The 21,737-nt window shown below is 41.1% G+C and overlaps 2 protein-coding genes and 1 non-coding gene across 7 annotated transcripts; 1 reads left to right on the plus strand and 2 right to left on the minus strand.

Annotated features, from left to right (window-relative positions):
* Window positions 1-7,223: 7,223 nt before the first annotated feature.
* Window positions 7,224-9,594, plus strand: si:ch211-212d10.1 (granzyme-like protein 1). The gene is given in 6 exon segments (XM_048253081.1): window positions 7,224-7,392; window positions 7,868-8,033; window positions 8,232-8,367; window positions 8,458-8,592; window positions 8,594-8,686; window positions 8,775-9,594. Coding segments are annotated over 6 exon segments (702 nt in total). The 5' UTR covers window positions 7,224-7,370; the 3' UTR covers window positions 8,925-9,594.
* Window positions 9,595-12,865: 3,271 nt separating this feature from the next.
* cirbpb (cold inducible RNA binding protein b) lies at window positions 12,866-20,271 on the minus strand. 5 transcript variants are annotated; one of them, XM_048253000.1, is made up of 8 exons: window positions 20,187-20,271; window positions 18,438-18,544; window positions 18,224-18,330; window positions 18,001-18,121; window positions 17,477-17,693; window positions 17,305-17,354; window positions 14,897-14,991; window positions 12,866-13,017 (listed from the first exon to the last, which is right to left on the minus strand). In XM_048253000.1, the coding sequence occupies exons 2-7, from the start codon at window positions 18,535-18,537 to the stop codon at window positions 14,987-14,989; spliced, it is 600 nt and encodes a 199-aa protein (XP_048108957.1). In that variant the 5' UTR covers window positions 18,538-18,544; window positions 20,187-20,271; the 3' UTR covers window positions 12,866-13,017; window positions 14,897-14,986. The 5 variants fall into 5 exon arrangements, with proteins under 5 accessions (XP_048108957.1, XP_048108956.1, XP_048108955.1 ...); XM_048252999.1 differs by having other exon boundaries at window positions 17,305-17,357; XM_048252998.1 differs by lacking the exons at window positions 12,866-13,017; window positions 14,897-14,991 and adding an exon at window positions 15,997-16,957 and having other exon boundaries at window positions 17,305-17,357; window positions 18,007-18,121.
* A 1,010-nt stretch (window positions 20,272-21,281) lies between these two features.
* trnam-cau lies at window positions 21,282-21,354 on the minus strand. The gene has a single exon. It is a non-coding gene; the product is annotated as a tRNA-Met (tRNA).
* Window positions 21,355-21,737: the final 383 nt, after the last annotated feature.

Genomic DNA, 21,737 nt, shown 5'->3' on the forward strand with positions numbered 1-21,737 from the left:
CTGGTCAACCACTATTTGCACCCCCAATCCCACACACACACAAACACACAAAAGATCAAATGCCCAAAATACCAAAGGTGAATTTCCACCTTTTTTCCCAAAGGGTGACCCAAGGGGATCTGCTTCTGAGAAATTCAGTGTCTGTAAAATTTCAGTTTTCCAAGACACGTCCCCTGTCTCGGCTGAGCTGACATGATCTCAAAATGCTGAGTGCTAAATGTGCTGCTGATAGATTTTTTTACTGTAAAAGTTTGTTAATAACCAACCTAAGAAAAACATATAACCTTCATAGGAATGGTTCAATGACATTTGGCAAGCACCACCTTAAATATGTTCTTGCAGTATGACAGAAGTAGGCTATATCATTTGGATTTGACAGCCAGCAGACTTAATCTGCCTGTCAATAATTTATCGTTTCCCAGGCACAATACTTGTTATCCAATCAATTTATGTCTTTCCACAAAATTTACTGAATCTTTCCCATATCTCGAAATTGTTTCAGCATTTGTCTAGACTCCATCCGGAGGCGAACTTAGGGGCCATCCACACAGAAATTTTTTTGGTGTAAACGCACATGTTTAGCATCGTTTTGACCAATCGTCTAAACGAATCCTGTTTTGACCAATCGTCTAAACGAATCCTGTTTTGACCGATCGTCTAAACGAATCCTGTAAACGCACTGCCCGAAGACGCACTTTTTTGAAACCTGGTCCCAGGGTGAAAAATTTCGAAAACGCCGTCCTTGCGTGTTCGTTTGGATGGCGAAGCCGCATACTTTGCCATCGAGGATGTCATTGCCACACCTTCTGCTGTCAGAAATTATTAGGGAAGTGCAGTTTAAGTTTAAATTAATTTGTGCGTATTGTCGGTGTTTTCATTTCTTTTACATGTCTTACAACATAAATAAATGCATTCATAGTCTAGTGAAGTCAGATATGAGCCTACCATTTTTTCTTACAAGAGTGAATTGAATATAAAATGTAAATAGGGGCATTTACAATGACAAGTAAGCAACTACATACTTCTTACTCCATGGCAAACACACAATACTTGTATACTACCGAGTATTTAGTATGTTTTACCCTTTGTTAGATAGATAGTTAGATAGATAGATAGATACTTTATTGATCCCCAAGGGGACAATTGTTGACAAACATGAGAACTTTGTCATAAAAGTTGACAATACTGACTAAATGCATACAACACACTTATATTTCTCGGTTTGGTAGCTTTGCTTCGAAAATTTTGGTATTTTATGAAATTTCCTTGAATGATATTTCCATGGATATGATAACTAAGCTCCTCACTGTGGCTCCACTGTCAGTCCAAAAAGGACACTGTGACTTTACTGGAGCTGGTAACAGAGCTCCCCACTGTCCTTATTCAAGATAGTCTGTGGGCAGATGCAAGATAACAGATTGTTCACCCCCTTCGCAGTCTGTCAATTAAACATGATAAAAGCCATTCATGACCCTAAATGAGCAATGACACAAATGACACAGTGTTTCCACAGATTGTAGATAGGCAGAGCAACTGCACAGTGGAGACTTCTTTCAGTTTGAATTTTTTAAAATGCTATTTCGGCAAAATAAGTTAATAACAATTTGGGGTGTGTGTGAGTGTGTGTGTGTGTGGGTGGGAGGGTCAACACATATTTTCCTTCTGTAATTGTAAATATATAAATATTTAATATCCATTTACCGAACTAGATGTACCATAAGGTGACATGACTGCTGCATGCTGTTGCCACCTGCTACCCTAAAGAAAACAGAGCAGCCTTCTCATGCCCTACTCCTGCAGATTATTGTAAACCACAAGTCACATTTCCCAAGTTTTCTCCATCCCCTTCTCCTGCAACTCTCTCTAAGTATCTTAATGACAGTTGATTGTCGTGCAGCATTGAATGCTCTTTGTCCACATTGAATCCGTTAAATATATCCTTCTATTGCATCAAACTTATTGTTCAAAACAGCAAACCAACGCAAGTGACAGAAAGAAAATAGAGAAAATATTCCAATATTTGTTTAGACTGCATCTGACAAGGGTAAATAAAATGTAAGATGCCCATACAGGGGGCATTTACAATTTTTGACTATTACAAGAGACACCTTACTACTCTACACAGGCAGACACATACTTGATTTTTTCACTTAACACAGACATCTTCATAAATCGCCACCTTTGACTATGTGCCAGAAAGGCAATCATCTCCCATGGCCTTGCCTGCACTGTTGTTACCACCGTAAAGGCTGTATCAAAAATTATATGAAGTATATTCATGGTCAGTCTATAAGCTCAGATTCTTCATTCTTCATTTGTTTGCATTTGAGTTCTATTTCTGGAGCATGCATGTTTGGCAAGAAGCATAAGAATGCCTTCAACCAACATTGTGGTTTTTCTGATAAATCTCCAGTTTAAACACCGGAAACTGAAACAGAACAGTAACGTGCATGATGTTCAGGTAGGGATGGTCCTTTATCTTATCTTTTATTGCATCCTCTGCTTCTCACAGCACCTCTCCTTTTCCGTTGCATTTACATGTTTCGCAAGAGGTTGAAAAGTCGGTCATACCAATTACGAAAGTCAGTGAGACAGTGTTAATAAGAGTGGGTGTATAGGAACATGTAAGATACAGCGGGAAAATAAGTATTGAACACGTCAACATTTTTTTCAGTAAGTATACTTCCAATGAGGCTATTTGCATGAAATTTTCACCAGACATTAGTATAGTATAGTACTCAGATAATCCACCCATATAAAAAAATCCAAACATTAAAGTCCATAGGTAGAGTTATGTGCAATAAAGTGGAATGACACAAGAAAAAGTATTGAACACGCCTGCTGAAATTTCTAAAATACTTTGTGGAAAAGCCTTTATTCGTAATGACAGCTTCAAGGCATTTCCTGTATGATGAAACTAATCAGTCACAGTATTCTGGTGTGAGTTTGGCCTATTCTTTTAAACAGATAGTCCTTTAATATTGAAGATTTCTGGGGTCCCTCTTGTGAATCCTGATCTTTAGTTAACTTCCAAAACTGCTCAATTGAATTGAAGTCAGGGCCTTGATTTCCTTTCTCTGAAACCAATTGAGTTTCCTTTGCTGAATGGTTTGGATCATTGTCCTGCTGGAAGGTCTAGCCATGTCTCATCCTCATCATCCTGGTGGATGTAAAGATTCTCCCAGAACAAAATGACTCCATTCATCAACTGTATGAAGTCTGCTAGTACCATGAGATGAAAAACAGCCCACACCATGATGGCACCACCTCCAAACCTCACTGTTGGTAGGGTATTTTTAGGGTGATGCACAGTGCCATTTGTCCTCCAAATAGGGTGTTTAGTATGAAATCCGAAAAGTTACATTTTTAACCAGAATACATTCTCTCAGTATTTCATAGGATTGTTCAAATGTTGTGTAGCAAACTTTCAACGAGCTTCGACATGTTTTTATTCAGCAATAGAATCATGCTTGATGAGCGTGCATAGAGGCCATGGCGGTGGAGTGCATTACCTATGATTTTCTCTGTAACAATTGTACCTGCTGCCTCCAAATCTTTCTGGAGCTTTCTCAGAGTGGTCCTTGGCTCTTGGGCTACTCTTCTGACTATCCTTCTGACTTCCTGGTCCGAAATCTTGCAAGGAGATTCTGTGCATGGCCAGTTAATGATGTAGTGATGTTCCTTACACTTGCAAACAATGACTCCAATACTGCTTGCTGGATGATTCTGAAGTTTTGAAGTGCATCTGTAACCAGTTCCATTAATATGCTTGGCAACAATAAGGTTGCAAAGATCTTGGGAGAGCTCTTTGCTTTTACCCATCATGAAATGTTTCTTGTGTGACACCTTGCTAACAAAAAACCTTTTTATAGCGCACCAGTATGTACTAACCCAGCTTATATCAATTTGCACAGATAGGAGGGATCATTTCTCTAACTACTTATAGATTCCAGTTTGTTCCTTGCCATTCCTTGCGTTTGTGTACTGCTTTTTCTTAGCGTGTTCAATACTTTTTTCCCTGTGCCATTCCACTTTTTTACTCATAACACTACTTTTAGACATTAATGTTTGGATTTTTATATATGTGTGGATTACCCAAGTTAATACTAATGTCCGGTGAAAATTTAATGCGAATAGCCTCACTGGAAGTATGCTTACTGAAAAAAATGTTGACGTGTTCAATACTTATTTACGCCGGCGACCCGGGTTCCGTGGATCCCACCCCGACTCTCTCTCCCACTCGCTTCCTGTCATTCTCTGCTGTCCTGTAAATTAAAGGCATAAAAGGCCAAAAAAATATATTTAAAGAGAAAACTGTGTCCAGCCATCTGCAGGCCAGTTGGTGTACAGTCACTAAATTTACACATAAATAAATTTATTGTATGGCCCTACCAAGTTTCATGCAGCCCGGTCTTTCAGTGTCCCAGAAATCGTTGACACAAAATTACTGAAAAAAATAAAATAAATAAAAAATCCAGACGAAAAAAAACTCTTGACTAAACCTATATGATCGCCTCTTCACTGCGCGGTGGTCTTAATTACTGTTAAGAGTCAAGCAATTTTTTTTTTTACCCTCACTAAAACGTAGGTGATGGTGACAAGGTTTCCAGGTTCTGAAAACAGACTTATCGTGCTAATAAAGCTGTTGGGCCTGGAAATGACATGTGACGACGGACTGCACAACCAAATCCAAGAGTTAATCCATTGACTAAAGACCATGGACGAATTATGAACTTTCGGGCCCCCCACTAATTGTCGCATATGTGGGAGGGGGGTTTGGGGGTCCTCCCCCAGAATTTTTAAAATTTGTTTGATGTGATTTCCTGTATTCTGGTGCATTTTGGGGATGGCCAATTTAATTCAATCAAATTCATAGCCTACATCCTGATTTGTTGATATTGAGGCAATGATTCCATGCAAAGGCTGGGGCTTCAGGGCCCCCTGACCCCTTGGTCCTGGGCCCGGTAGGCCCGTGCAGTAATCCATCCCTGCTAAAGACTGCTTTGATCTTTCCTCTTCCTTTTAAATATTTTCTGTATATGTTAATATAAACATGTAAACTGTGCAATGATTGATGGGTCTGTTAGGACTGTCATTATGTTACTTTTGTAGCTTCATGTAAGTTGCTAGGTTACGGGGACGCTGGCGAGACACGCTGCTCCATCTGGCATCATGTTTTTGTTTGTTTTTATGTAATGTTCGTAATTTTATGTAATGTCATGTTTATTTTTTTGTATTGGTTTGTCTAGTGAAATGTTTTCCCTATTTATTTACGTTATTTTTGATAGTTTTCGTGTTATTCTTAGTCCTTTTAACTGCTTCTAAGTCAGCTGAAACGTCTTTGACGTTTGTCCATTGGGAGCTTGCTATGGCTAGCTTTTGCCCTAGCTGGGCATCGGACATCCTTCCATCCATCCGTGAGCGGTGCTGCACTTCACTGTCTGGTCGAGGGGATCTCGGGTCAGCTGGACCGGGCTACTCTATGGGGGAGATCTGCGTGACCGCCCGAGCTGTTGCTGACCTGCGAGCTGCCATGCCAACTGCAGACTAACTTGGCCTCTGACATCCTTCCATCCATCCGTGAACGGTGCACTTCACTGTCTGGTCGAGGGGATCTCTCAGGACAGCTGGACCTAGGCTAGCTACTCTGCGAAAGATCTGCCGTGGCCGCCGAGCTGTTGCTGACCTGCGAGCTGCCATGCCAACTGCAGACTAACGTTAGCCTAGCGGTGAGGAGCTGCAGTCTCACGGAGTAACAGACGGTCGCTGTTAGAAGTCCACCGAGTTCCGCATCTACACGATCGCCCACTACTTCAGACTGTGCTTCCAGACTGCAGTCTACAAGGCCTAACGTCAACGTGATCTCCAAACTGCCAGTGAATTCACTGGGTTGATCATTTGCTAACGTTAAAGAACTTTGTTGGCATATCAGTTGTGAAGACAGTCTGTGCAGTTTTCACGGAATTCACGGAGTTTTTCATAATTGCCCTTACACATTTTTAGCTGGTTTGGATTTTTTTTTTTTCACTTTTTATTTGTTTATTTGTTTTGTTGTCTGTCTTATATGTCTTGGTGTCACGGGTACGCTGGCGACTACGCCGCTCCGTCCTGCATTTTTTGTATTTGTTATTTTTTAAATGTATTTGTCATGTCTTGATGTCATGGGCACGCTGGCGACTACGCCGCTCCATCCGGCATCGTTTCTCTTGTTATGTGTCTTGTTTGTTGGAGCGCTTTGGGTTGCACTAAGTGCATGTGCATTGACTTTTGAATCTACAGTGAGGTCCAATCACAAAACCATCCCAATCGTAACGCCCCTAGCTTCCCCAAAACACACACACACTTTCTCCAGGTCTGCTTCTGCAATTCTCATTACTGTTCAAGCTCTAGTTTCCTGCTTCAGATCCATTCGGTTTGCCTTCCTCACCAAACCCTCTGTTACACATTCAGTGTAATTACAATAAAAGCATGCAGTTCACAATAGGCCACTGAACCACCTTGCTTATTGTCTTTGGCAGCCGTGGCCTACTGGTTAGCGCTTCGGACTTGTAACCGGAGGGGCTGGTTCGAACCCCGACCACTAGGAACGGCTGAAGTGCCCTTGAGCAAGGCACCTAACCCCTCACTGCTCCCTGAGCGCCGCTGTAGCAGGCAGCTCACTGCGTTGGGATTAGTGTGTGCTTCACCTCACTATGTGTTTACTGTGTGCTGAGTGTGTTTCACTAATTCACAGACTGGGATAAATGCAGAGACCAAATTTCACTCACGGGATCAAAAAGAGTACTAATACTTAGCTTATTGTGTCAAGAGGATTCATTTAAACTGCCATATCTTACATAGACAGTGTTGCAGAACTGTTTGGATTTACATACAAGTTGGTTCAATATTGCAAACAACTCATCTATTTTATACTGTCCATGTAAGAAGACAAGAAAATTAACTTTAGCACTGTCTGGGATTTACTTGATATATGGTCAATGTGTGCATGCTGTCTAGAGTATGGTGACTCATTCTTAATGATCCATCATGTGTTTGTACAGACACATCATTAATTGACTTCTTCAAATCTGTTCAATGTATGTGCATGCACCGATATGTTATTTCAGATAGAACTTTGCAGTCTGTCAGGTAGTCCTGAGTTAACATGAGATAAGTATTGTGAACTCCAATAAGTTATCAATGACCATCTAACTTTTGTAAGTGCACTAAAAAAAAAAAAAAAAAAAAAAAAAAGAAAAACAGGTTTCAGTTCCTTGTTCTTAGCCAATAAAAAGGCCATGTATATTAAACCAGAGTTGGTGCGTTAGTCTCCCAGAATCGTGTCTGCTGTCATGATGCAACTCCTCCAGCTTCTCAATATTGTCTTGGTCATGCTGTCTGTCTTCAATCAAGGTAATTAATGCAATAAATACAAACTTTGTGAAATCTAAGCAGTGCTGTACTTTAGTCAGCCTTTTTTAGTCATTTCAATCATTACCTACCGGCATTAGATGGCTGATTCAACAAGTCAATTATGTGTAGAGTATGGAGTCTACAATATCCCTGCTGTTTATTCATGCACAGTTGGTTTCACATATCTGGATGGTATCAATCAGATTATGAAAACCAAATAGGCCTGATGCCTAATAGGCAATTTTCGTCTGTCAACGCATATTCTTGCAGACTTGCACATATGGAATAATTCTAAAGGATCACTGTTGAAGGTCAAAGCATCAGTAATTATGTTGATAGCAAGTTAAGTAACTAATAATTAGCTATCAGTACCAGTATTTCAACACCACATGGTTGCATGACATTCTATCACTGTAAGAGTGTAAGGATAATTTTCTTTTTACTGAAATAATCTAGGGTGCTTGTGTATCTAAAGGGGACTGCATGCGAGACAACATCATCGGTGGACATGTGGCAAAACCTCACAGCCATCCCTACATGGTATTAATACCGTACGAAAGTCAGGGAAATATTTGGAGGGAATGCGATGGTTTCCTTGTGAGGGAGGATTTTGTAATGACAGCAGCGCACTGCAAAGGAATGTGAGTTGATCAGCTTTTGTAGGCTCCATTCAACATATATAACTTTACGAAATATCCAAACAATTCAATCATACAGATGTTGACCAATAGCCTAGCCTAGATTGTGGTTTCATCTCTCAAGGTAACATAAAAAGAGGTCAGTGTAGCCTAATGGTAAATATTTCTCCTACATTATTAGCTGAGCACTTTGTTTTTCAGGCGAATGTTTGTTTTCCCTGGTGTCCACGACAAGTCAAAATTAAACAAAAACCTACGAGTGGAAGCTACACCATTTGTCCATCCCAACTACACTTTAAACGAAAATGAAGTGAAAAATGACATTATGCTACTGAAGGTAAACTGCGTAGGCCTAGTTGGTTCATATAACTTTGTTCCTTTGTGTTGAATTACCTATGACAATATTGCATTTCACATGTCATTGCAGCTCAAGCAAAATGTTACGCTTACCAACAAGGTGGGGCTGTTAGCACTTCCTGAGAAAAAAAATGCCATCCCAACAACAGACTGTCTGGTCTCAGGATGGGGTTCAACGGTTTTTAACCACCCAAAAAAACTCAGACTTGTTGAGAGAAGTTAATGTTACCGTTAACACCTCTCTCAACTGTGACACCCCGGCAACAATCTGTACCAGAGGATCTATAGGCCCTTTTCAGGTAAGTGAGCAAATTATGCTTACAACCTTGTTTATGGTGTTTAAAATGTTAGAGTTGAGCTGGATTACATTTTACCTGCAATTTACAGGGGGACTCTGGAGGCCCACTCGTTTGTGGTGAAGTTGCGTGTGGGGTGGTGTCTGCATGCAAATTTGACGGTGAAACCTACACCCACTACTACACTCGGATTGCTCACTTCCGCCACTGGATTGACAAGATGATGAATACCATCCATTAAAACACCTAGCTGCAACAATATTTGATAACAGAATAAATCAATGTGGAACTAATTTTCTGTAAATCAACTGGTTAAATCAGTCTCCTTTAACCCAAAGTTTTCAATGTCTTAGGTCCCTGAATTATTCATCAGATGTCTTTCAAGCTATAAGCTACATAGTACAGCGGCTAAGGCCAGATTTTTACCTGAATCGCTCAGTTTTTGCAGAAAGCACGAAACTTGGTACAGTTATAGTACTACCCCTAGTGATCAAAAATTGAAATGGACCCCAACACATAGCGCCCCCTAGTGGCTCCTATCTTGACTTCAAATATGGCCACCAAAATATGCCCTTTTTTCTACATTTATAATGCTATGCAGCTTGTAACACATAATATGACATGTCTATAGCCATCTTTCAGCATTATGAAATACATTATGTGACAATCATGCATAATTAAAATGGCAGACATGTTGGATTTTAAGGAAGTAACCATAAATTCTGACACAGAGTCAAAAACTGTGGTGCATTTAGGCTATGTGTGAAGTTTTAACTGTGTGACTAAACCCTGCACTTGCCTGGGCTCAATCCTTCTAATTTGCCCCCTAGAGGCTGGCACGCTAGCAAGGAGCCTAAAACCCATGGATGCTAGCGTCTGTCAAGTCTCTTAAAGAAACATATGCTGCTTCGGTCACAGACAGAAAAGCAGTTTCAGTAGAATGACTCTTGAAAAAAGACTGCATAGGGTCTAGCAGGTTGTTATGATATAGCAAGTCCAAGACTGATACATATTCCATCTTTATCCTTCTTGACTGATTTTTCACTAGTTTCACATTTGGCTTGAGTCAGTGTCACTACTGGTAGCATAAGCCAGTACCTGGAGCCTACAAAGGTTGCACAGGTAGTCCAACTCCTCCAGTATGGCACACCAATACGTTCCATTGCCAGACGGATTGCTGTGTCTCCCAGAGCAGTCTCAAGAGCATGGAGGAGATTCCAGGAGACAGTTGCTCTAGGAGAGCTGGGCAGGATGGTAAAGGGTCCCTGACCCAACAGCAGGACCTGTATCTGCTCCTTTGTGCAACAAACAGTAGGAGCCCTGCCAGAGCGCTACAAAATGACCTCTTCCAGGCCTCTGGTGTGAATGTCTCTGACCACACTGTCAGAAACAGACTTTATGAAGGTGGCCTGAGGGCCCAATGGCCTCTGGAAGGACCTATGCTCACTGCCCAGCACCGTGCAGCTCAATTAGCATTTGCCATAGAATACACAATTGGCAGGTTCACCACTGACACCCTGTGCTTTTCACAAATGAGACCAAGTTCACCCTAAGCACATGTGACGTCTGAATATGTCTTGGAGAATGCAATGCTGCCTGCAACATCATTCAGCATGACTGGTTTGGTGGTGGGCCAGTGATGGTCTGGGGAGGGATATCCTTGGAAAGACACATTTTTTCACTTAGATTTTTGGGGGGGGTCTTTGAATTCAGTCCTCTGTGGATTGGTAATTTTCATTCCCAAATAACGAAGTGGCATCCTTTCGTTCCTAACATATTACCCAGTCCATATCAGTTTAAATCTTACCTCACAGGACGCTTGTTTAACGCATCATGGCATGGACAGCTGTCCGCACCATACCATCTCACCACAGGGGTCCCCCAGGGCTCAGTACTGGGCCCCCTTCTCTTTGCTATCCACACCACTTCTTTGGGACAGATTATCCGTTTAAGACAGCTTCTCATACCACTGCTATGCAGACAACACACAGCTCTATCTGTTCTTTCCACTTGATGACCCCTTGGTCACCGCACGGATCTCGGATTGCCTCTCAGACATATCTACATGGATGAAGACACACTCGCCTCCCAGCTAAACCTACTATACATCATGACATCAAAATTGACTGTCTGTTGCACCGACCAGGGCTGCAAGAAATTTAGGAGTTGTTCTTGACAACCAACTAACCTTCTTTGATCATGTTTCCTCGGTCGCCCGGTCATGCCGTTTCACACTCTACAACATATGGAAAATCAGGAGACTTGACTCAAGATGCTACCCAACTCCTGGCACAGGCAAGTCACAGTGAAACCCCTTCAGATGATCCAGAACGTGCCGGTGCGTCTGGTCTACAACCAACCCAAAAGGGCACATTACCCCGCTGCTCATCCAGCCACACTGGCTACTATGGCCGCCCACATCAAATTCAAGTCTCTAACACTTGCCTACAAAGTAGTCTCCAGTTCTGGCATGGGCATACCTCCCATCTGTTGCGCTCCTCAGACAAATGACGCTAAGGTCAATCCAAACTTTTACCAGTTTCTAATAGAGCAAGGGCATCCCTCTCCATCTTCAAAAAAAACTCCTGAAGACCCAACTCCAGAGAATTTCATCTCGTAGCACAACTTACAACTAGATAATTCTAGCACTTACCACCTGACTAAAACTGACACTTGACTGTATAAAAACAGCACTCACTGATGCACCTTTTCCTATTGTTCTCTACATTTAATTGTTCTACAATTGTTGAGAATTGTTTTAAAAGCTTTAAACTGTTTACCAGGTTGTAAGTCGCTTTGGTTAAAAATGCGTCAGCCAAATGTAATGTAGATGTCCAGCATGTTTTTTCCCCATTGAGATCTGATGCGTTTTATTTTTTAAAGTGTATAATTTAAGGTTTGCTCAGAAAGAGAAGGTAGAAAATATAGAATTTCTGGCTTATTTTCTTACACGGTGGCCATATTGGAATCTTACCAGATTATATTTGAGGCCTCATATTATTGAGGTTGTGATAAAATGACTTTTCAAACTTAGAAATATCATTCAAAAACAATTTCAATCATGAATAACAATAGAGATGGTCTATATTTTCACATTTGGTATCCGCCATATTGGATTTCAAAATGGTCATCAGATTTGTTTGTAAATGACAATAGCTTCCTTGACCCTAAAGGTTAAGTGTTAGAACAAGACATTTTTATCTTGCTTAATTTTGAAGTTGCATCAACAATTCTATTAAGAATGGTGACCATATTTGAATTCAAAATGGTGGCCACTAGGGGGCACTATGTGTTGGGTTCCATTTCAATTTTTGATCACTAGGGGTAGTAGAATAACTGTGCCAAGTTTCATGCTTTCTGCAAAATCTGAACGATTCCGGTGCTTAGCCGCTGTACCAACATGTCCAAGACAAGTTGGAGAACTCTGAATCATTATTGTGCCTTATATGTCCATGTATGCATCAGTTCATTGTGTAAATCCTTGCATTAAAGCGTTTGAAAATGTTCTAATGGGCTGGTTGTCCATTTGAACAAAAAAGCCAACACTTTTTATGAGACATAACTGCCCCCTAGTGTTCCTTTGAAGACTGAGCATCATGACCCAATTCAGCAGCAATTCTTTTTTAAAGTGACCGTACAGAAAATGTACACACTACCCCAAAGAAATGAACCAATCATCTATCCAAGTAACACTACAGGAGCACTAATTGAATACCAGTACCTGGTCCAAAGCTTAGCTACAAGCTAAGTACAGCAAATTGAGAAAGCAAAAGTCTTGACTAGTACAAGTTAACATTGGCATACGAATGCCATAATCACTATTCAATTTTGTTGTTTAGAACACAAATTCCTGTGGAGCAGTAAGGAAGACTACTGATTAAGCGGCGGTTTTCTGATATGATTGTGTAATTGGTCATTCATCAACACTGAATATAAACACTCAAGTTCTAAATTTACTGTGCACTGCATTCATGTCAAGGGAGTTCAGTTCTAAATATGTGGCAGAAGGTCCTCAGAAGGCTGTTAAACAGTCATTATTTTTACAATTGCATATATTCCAAATAGCTTGCAGTATTAACACTTTAGATGTTAAAGTTTTGTTCAGTGAAAACACACAAATTGGCAAAACACCCACTGACATAAGTAAACCCTTGACGCAAAAAAAATGAACGAATGGCCATATTCTCCAGCACAATTTCCTTTATTAGAGAAAAAGAAATTCAAAGTATACCACAGGATTTCCATGGGCAAATCCACCAACGTTCTCCCTAGCCTGCAGCTGCCTGTTGCGAGTCGTTCCTTTACATCAGGAAAGTCTTCTTCCTGTGCAGAACCTGAATTAGCCAAAGACAGTGACATGGTTGTTAAATGGTCAACACGGACATGACTCAAAATTAGAAAATGTTGTAAAACAAGTTCAAACCATCACTTTGAACATTGAGCTTTTCTCTGCACACATAGAACAAATAGGCCTAGGCCAGCGGTTCCCAAGCTTTTTTTCCCCACGTACCACCTTCTACAACCCGACTCGACTCGCGTACCCCCACCATCCGAAAAGTAACATTCTACTGACTCATTCCAGGCATCATGTTTAATTAGCCACCCTACATAACAAATAACAAAATCAAAATGTGCAACTGGTCTATTAGCTCACTCTTTAAAAAAAAAAACAAAAAAAAAAAAGTGTGGAGAACATTAGACTGGTTAGATGGCACCTCACTGCAAACCACACACTGTTGCTTTAGGCAGTGTCTCCCAATCCATCTCCAGGTCTATATGCCCCCATCATAGGCTACCAGTCTTTTCTGTCTCCTTTCTTTTTTATCTCCCATCTCCATCTCCATCCCCCCCCCATACCATCGTTACCCATCTCCTGCTCCGTTTCTCTCGCTTCTCTTCAATCACTTTAATTAGGCCTTTTGGACAGTGTCCCTGTTTTTAGCCAGTTTTCCATGTCTGCATAGCCTTCTATCTAGCCTCTACTTCCACGAAACTAGCACGCTAGATATTCTGGCTGCCCGAAGGAAATCACATGCATTGTGGGTAGCATATTTTTTAAATCAAAACACAGCCTGCTATAGAATCCTTTAATTTCACGTTTCAATATTATAACCCAATTCAAAATTATTATTTTTGAATAATTCTATTCATTAATTTGTCATTTTTAACACCTTTCCGACATTGCCCTTTTCATCTCACGTACCCCCTAGTGGCAGCTCACATACCGCTCCACAGTTTGGGAATCCCTGGCCTAGGCTATGGATGCTGCATTGCCAGAGATGGGGAGTCGAGTCTGAACATATGAGCTGCATGTCCTTTGCTATAATGTGCAACGTAACGAATGCGCCATGTACGCGCACTCGCATGATTTCATAGACCATGGCGACAACAAGTCTTCCCGGAGTTGTGCCTTTTATCATTACTTTCAGTTACAATAACTTCATGCACTATGTAAATAAGCGAACAGCTACATGCAAAATATGTGGCACCAGGATAAATTATGCCAGTTCAACGTCTAATTTCACCAGGCATCTCAAAACGCACCCAGATAGGCCATTCAATTACTAATGAAAGACATTAAACTTGGCATATAGTCACGGCTACCAAGCTAACAATCGCAAGTGTTGTGCTAATGCTGGGAACGGGCAGATTGCAGTTGGCCATATGGTGACAGACTTAGGTTAATATTTCACTAGGTCAGAGGGCTCGAGGGATGAGTTAAGTAGCAGAAGGTTAGACTATACAGTCTTAAAATTGAAGACCCAATGGAAGTTCTGGATGTAAACAAAATTAGGCTAGCTCCATGAGTTCAAATCCACTCTTGCTTGCCCAAATTTTATTTCAGGAAAAAAAAAAAAAAAAAAAATCCCCATTTGCCAAAATGCCATTTACAACTGAATAGCTTCTAGCATATAGGGGTGTGCATACAACTAATTCAAAATAAAGTGTATTATTTGCGTTGTCAAGACTGCTATTTTGAGGGTGCATCATCAAGAGCAGATTGACAAAACGCCTTTCATCTTTGTTATGCAGTCCTTGGCAACGAGTCATTAGCAACATAATGCAGTGACAGTCATTAGACCGTAAATTCGGAGTGGTCTCCCCTTTTATTTTCTGTTGATGTACCATTCCTTCAGGGAGCACATTTTTTCTGCCACGCAGAAAATAACTATGCATGAGCTGTACACATACAATTTCCAGTGGCAAATATACCTTGGCTTGGTGCACACAAGGACGCCTTGCTCAATCCCCCAGGTCAGAAGCAGAGTCAGATCTTATCCATCAGGATCAAAGAAAGGCCAGTTAACCTGCACAAAGATGAAAAAATTCAGATTCAAAATGCATATTTACATTTGTACACTTTACAGGGCTTTAACTACTAATTATCCCAAGTTAAACATCTAAACAATGCACAAAACAGTGTATATGGCAGAAGTGAGGACAGGCTAGAGAAGGGGAAATCTGATACATTTTTTTAAACGCCAGTTCAGTGATGCATCTACAGTAACAAGCAATGAAGATGTGCTGACTACAAGCCGTCAAGGAAATAGGGAGCATTCTTGAACATTAAGAGACCATAACTTGGGCACTTCAGGAGTAGTTTGAAAAAGAAAAAAAAAAAGTCCAATTGCTTTGATCTATCAGCAAGATATTGAGGTGTACAGGGCATATTTCAGAGGCTTGCTGTGCGCATGTTTTGTTTCTGAACATTTCCCCACACTTGGGACAGTCATTACGTTACAGGACATGCATCGTTTAGGAACATGGTGGAAAAAACATGGTGGCTTTTTTTGGAGCTTTTAAGAGTAGCAAGATGGACATTAAAATGAGAACGGATTGAGGAATGCGAACAGGAGAGCAAAAGTGGTTACCTCACGTTACAGGCCTATCTCCATATATGAACTAGCCAAGAGAGCCAGCTTTCATCTCGTGTCGGTAGGCACACGCGTTTCACATGTCGGTAGGCCAAAACACTTCATTCTCCAAGGACTTTGTGGATTTCCAAAATGCAGATTTCTTGGACGCAATGAAGCATTACACAGAACCAGTGCCAACTCAATAGTTCTATTACTACAGCAACATTATATTTGGGTGTTCTTAAAGTACTCAATTCCAGCCCACCCACAATAGAGTATCAAGTAACCTAAAGCCTCACTGGAGACTGTGACAAACCTTACCACTACTAACTAAATCCTGAAACATCCCAGCCACCCTTTACAGCTGCATTCAGATTAATGAAAACCCCTTAACTACAATGTAAGAAGGCAAAACCTGTCTGAGACAATTAGATGACTTTTTGAGGCACAACAAGATCAGTTTTTTCCAATGGCTTGTTTAATAGGCTCCATGAAGCCAAATTTTACAAAAGAAACTGTAAAAAGAAATAAATTTTTCTTAAGAGGTGTTGGTACACAGGACAGTTCACCTCAGAAAGAACAAAAGTGGAGACAATTTAAGAGGTTTTATATTTCAAAGTTCAATCCACCAAAGAGCATACTTTTAAAAATTCATGTTTCAAAGAGTAAAGAACCTCGGGCCACCTGAGGCAGTTTGAATTCACCAGAGGTTGTTTCCCCAGAGAAAGTTCACTCTTTGCTTACTGAATATTTACAACTCTTTAGCCATACCAAGGAGGTCTGCAGGAGACTGGCAGTCCATGACAGCATGCCCACCTTGTTACACTAAAGGTATGCATTACAGACAGGAAGTCGCACAGAACACATCACAGCTAGTCTAGCTTCATTCGAAGATATTGTTTCAATTGATTTTCCTTCAAAGAGCAGGGTCAACACGAATATTCCAGTTCAAGACTAAAAAAAAAAATAAATGTACTTGTTGCCCTGCTGCGATTGGTCATTCTGAATGGTGGGTCAAAGGACAGATTTTAATTTAGAAGCTATTCGGCTGTGATGAACAAGAGCATTTCACTTACAGCTTAAAACACATTTCAGCCATTTAAAAAGAAAATTAATTCTTTACCCTCTGTGTTCTAGTAAACACTACGAGGGGAAAATTGAACTAAAGGTACAAGAATTTTCATGGTCATTCATGTTTACAACAACTAAATACTACAGGATCTCACACTGCCTTGCGGATGGAGACCCTGAAAATTATTCAACACAATAAAAAAGGACTCAAAAATTCTGTTGTATGACTGATGGAATACTGGAACCAGGAAACACCATAAAAAAAATCTTCGAAGAGCGCATCTTTTTAAATACAGCCAGCGCAGGGATGATCTTGGTATCAGGAAGTTTTTTTACTCGTGTGTAGCTGAGGACAAAAAGTAGGCAAAGGTGTAAAGGCACTGCAGGATTCGGACATTCTTTTTTCACACAACGAACTGTAACCAAAGAGCAAGGAGTGCCTTCACTAGAGGCTCATATGGATGAGGTACTGAAGTAGGTCACTAAAGATGCGGGGAATGAGTTTCAACACCTTCCTCATGGGTGACAGACTTTTTTTTTTTTAAACTCCCTCTTTTAGCAGTGGTTGGACTGAACATACAGGCTACTTCCAATCAGGACGGATGGAAAGGGACAAAGGACTGCTCGAGTCTGGTGAGGACTTTACCCTACTGCGATAAAAGCAACTGCACAATTAAAATCTTGGATACATACCATAACTGTCGTAGCTGTCTCTGTAGGAACCGCCCTCGTAACCTCCCGAACTTCTGAAACAAATAATTTGGTCATTTTTTATGGGAAATTCCTAGAACACTAGTTGTGAATGCACTTTGTTTGCAACTTGTACGCCTCAGCCACGCAAATGAGATGCAAGATGTACACCAACCTGCTCCCCCTGTAGCCGCCACCGCCGCCACCTCCTGACGAATATCCACCGCTGCTCCTGTAGCCGCCGCCACCGCCGCCGCCATAGCTCCTGTCCCCGCTGCTGTAGCTCCTTTCTCCGCCACCATATGATCGGTCACCACCGTAACTTCTTTCGCTGCTGCCGCCATATCCCCGGTCTCCCCCGTAGCTTCTTTCTCCTCCGTAGCTTCCACCTCCTGGTAAAGCATAACCACAGGCAAACAAGGTCAGGGGTCACCATGAACAGGACAAATCTAATTCTTCCACTTGATGGCTACACGTCTGATGGCTTAGATTTCATTGGGACTTGCATCAACATTGTCGTTTTGCATGCAGGTCAGTTCAGGACTTCAGGCCTGGACTTCCTGTACTGTAGTAGGATATTGGTCTGATATTGGCCACATTTATTATTAACAAAAAAGTGAACAGCCACACAAACTCAGAATGAGCAAAAACAGAATTCAAAAAATGGATTGAATACAGAATTAGAGGTCTTAGCCTCACCTCTACCTCTTCCACCACGGAATCCTCCTCTGAAGCCACCTCCACCTCTCCTGAAGCCTCCACCAGACCTGCCTCCAGACTTTCCAGCCTCGTCGACTCTGATCATTCTGCCATCTACAGACTACAGAGAGGTGCATGTTATAGCAAGAGCAATGCAACAGAGGTGCATGTTATAGCAATGTCATTTAAGGATGTTGTTCACTAGTGGGAAATGTGGACTTACTTTGCCATTCATTGCAAACATTGCATCCTTGGCATCTTCTGGATTTTCAAAAGTAACAAAGCCAAAGCCTCTTGACCGGTCTGTCTCCCTGTCTCTGATTACATCGACTGTAACAGAAGAGAAATTGACCACACAAATCAGGATTTAAGTGATCCAATCATGTATAATTTAATAATGTACTGAATCATACATCTATATCTACATACATACAAACCTTTTGAGATGGTTCCATATTTGGAGAAAGCTTCTTCCAAAGACTGCTCATTTGTATCATAGCTGAGCCCACCAACGAAAAGCTTTCCTTCGTCAGACATAATTTACCTGTGCGGAAAAATGGAGGGAAACTCAATACATATTCATCGAGACTCTCGTCGAGATTTTTTATGGCTTGTTCAACTCTGGCAAAACTCCAGTCACAAAAAAGGGTAATTTTGCATGCCAAATTAGATTACTTGGGCTAGTCATTTAGCACACTACTATGCGAATGGAGAGTCGTCAACTTGACCTTATGAATTAACAATCAGCATTTAGTTGGTGATACAAGCATAAAATGTACAGGCAGTTCACTTTTAGGGCTGCTTAAGAAATGAATGTCTTCAAAACACATTAATGCTTGTGAAATCTGACGCTTGCAAACCTTAAGTGACCAATTCAGCCAAATGTGCAGTAATTGCCCCACTATAGAGGATTTGACACAAAGTCATTCCCAAAACTTAACATGAACAATCCCACTTCTGTTTAAATCGAATCTGCTTCCTTTAATGTTGGCTGCAATAACTAGGACTGGTTATTTACTAGATATGCCTGCATGTCCTAAACAAGTTCAAATCTGATGCACATCCATTTCAATTTTGACAGACATCAATCCAATCACAACCAATTCAAGCATAGGGGACTGAAAAAAAAGACTGATCCACTGGCCTAGTCTCACTTGTGTTAAGTGGCGGCCTCTTTACTCCCCCCATCCTTTTAGAGTATAAAAATAATAGTTCGCTTCCAGGGATTTCCCATCCAACCATTCAGAACTTAAAAGCAGAGGTGATATGCCTCAGAACTAAATGCTAGCAATCTTAAAATGGTGGCACGCATTTCCTCCTTTCTGTGTCCAATCTCCTTTACGCAACTGACAACCACCATTCCGCCATGACAAGTCTGTGCTTATGACGCTACCTACAGTAAACACTTTGAAGCTCATTTTATGAATAAATTCATAAGTATTTTTATTATCTGAGAAAACCAAGCAATAATGGCAAACAAAAGCAAAAGTCGAAGGAACTTCGTTAACCACCACGTGTGCAACGCCCGTTAATGTGTGGCCCGCAGCCATTTTCTGCTTTCTAACGTTAACGTTAATAATTTCAACCAATTCAGGGTTTACCATAAACATAGAACACATTCAACCATCCATAGTGTTAAAGTTGCACTTTAAGACAAACAAACAAGAAGCTAAAAATCTTTAAGTTTATTTTTTTATCGTCACCACATGCGCGCCTTCTCTACATTCACCAGAAATAAACCCGAAGCACCAACCCCATTCCTTTGTCATGCTGCTATGTGGGTCAGCTCATCGCAGCCATTTTGTTTCACAAAATATTAAAACACGATTTTCTTGGCACGACTAAAACGATTAACAAATGAACACTTCGGGGAACCGCACCAAATAAGTGTCTTTTACAATATAAAATGTACACCCATTTTCATGCTTAAGCAGAATAGCATTTCCACAGCTTGATTCCGATTAGCGCTGCTTGGTATCTCGTAGGCCAATGATAGCTAGGTTAGGTTAGCCAGTCCTGCCGTTTGTTAGCATACCATGTTAGCAAGCTACTTGTTATTAACACATGACTATCGCTGTATAACTATAGCATTTTAATAAGCAACTTCACCCCCACCACACATTGTATTTGTTTGTACTCATATTGCGCAAAATGAGACAAAGCAACAACCCGTTGCTGGTACTCACCTTCGTGATGAACAGGAGGCTCTTGGTGAATGATTCGACTTCGCAGGCAGATAGCTAACGAGGAAATGGCGGAAGAAGCGACATCACAGGCTTATAAGAATAACGTGACGTAAACAGCCACGCCCAGAATGTTTATTATCAGTATTGCTTAATCACGTTTTATAATAAACTGAAAGCTTTAATGAACAGTGTTTTTTTTGTCCGACACTCATTGGAAAAAACATCCCATGCATATAGCATTAATTCATATTTCGAGTTTTACAGTTGAGAGCTTTCACATAAATTAGGTTGTTTAAAGCTAGCCTTACAGGCACTGACTTTACGCGATTACAAGCCCATAACATTTTTGTCACATTCAGCAAACATCTCCTCACGACCACTAGCTGCCCATTTCGTGAGTACCCTACACACACACACACAAAAAAACGAAAACTAAAACGAAACCCTGCGTTGAAGTTCTTATGGAATACCGTAGGGGTGAGCTACCTCTTTGGTGTTTCGTTTGGTTCTTGGTTCATAAAATGCAGGCCCTACGGTTTTTGTACAAAAGCATCTGATAATACATTGAAACAAACACAAACAAACGCTATTTACTACAAAATCCATGGCTGCATCTTCAACCAACGTGAGTGAAGGTGGATATGTGAGTCTATTTAAGCTATCATGCAGCTATCCACTCCGTCATGAATAACATAGGGCAGGGTTTTTTTTTTTTCAGCCGATGAGGTGTTGTCTCGGGAACAAGGGTCTTTTAGACTTGCAAGCATGCAATGGGCTCTTTGCACGAAAGGCTTTCAGGCCGCTTTGTTTCCGGTGGAGTGTTGTAACAGCACCTTCTGTTCTTTTATTTTGCTCCAGAATCTTCACTCCGACACTGAATACCTTGTTTTCTCAACAACAACCATTTTAACTCGCTCAAATCCTTCTTTATCGTAACGTGCTGATTTACTAGGTGCACCACCCAACCGGGTCCATGTATTACATTTCCTGGATCAAACACACCTGCCGAAACAAAGAGCCTATTCCCCCTTTTCAATTCACGTATTTTACCAAACTCATGAGTTGCATTTGGAACGTTGCAGAGGTCAAAACATTTGCCCCGTGTGAGGCTCGAACTCACGACCTTCAGATTATGAGACTGACGCGCTGCCTACTGCGCCAACGAGGCTTGGGGGACTAGAAAAAAATGACGTTCAAAAACGTAATTAAACTACGATGTTCTGTCCGATATAATTTTTTTCGTTTCTGCGAACCGCATCAATTCACCACCTGTCCTGAAACGACCACAAGGCCGGGGTAGCACAGCACAACTAGTTCGTTTAGTTGTGCTGTGAGCAAATGTGCAACATTCACTATCACTTCTTGTTCGTGGTGCAGCCATCTATCCTGCTATCCGATCTGGCGACAGCCTGTAGAAGAAGCATGTCAGTCAAAGTTAGTGTACTAACCAGCTATAACATGTTTAGTTGCGCTGTTTCTCCACTCTCAGTATTAAGCAAACAAATACTCTGATGGGTTTTGTTCTTGTCGCCCTCCCAGAAGAGACACACA

The sequence above is a fragment of the Alosa alosa genome, chromosome 9 (assembly GCF_017589495.1).
Source record: "Alosa alosa isolate M-15738 ecotype Scorff River chromosome 9, AALO_Geno_1.1, whole genome shotgun sequence".
NCBI classification, from domain to species: Eukaryota; Metazoa; Chordata; class Actinopteri; order Clupeiformes; family Clupeidae; genus Alosa; species Alosa alosa.

Excerpts from the sequence above, each read along its gene's own strand:
- cirbpb (XM_048252996.1), bottom strand. The coding sequence starts at position 18,537 with ATGTCTGACGAAGGAAAGCTTTTCGTTGGTGGGCTCAGCTATGATACA. Across the intron at positions 18,122-18,223 it reads TGTTTGCAATGAATGGCAAA|TCTGTAGATGGCAGAATGAT; the intron begins GTAAGTCCACAT and ends ACCTCTCTGTAG. Across the intron at positions 17,358-17,476 it reads GGCGGCTACAGGGGGAGCAG|AAGTTCGGGAGGTTACGAGG; the intron begins GTTGGTGTACAT and ends TATTTGTTTCAG.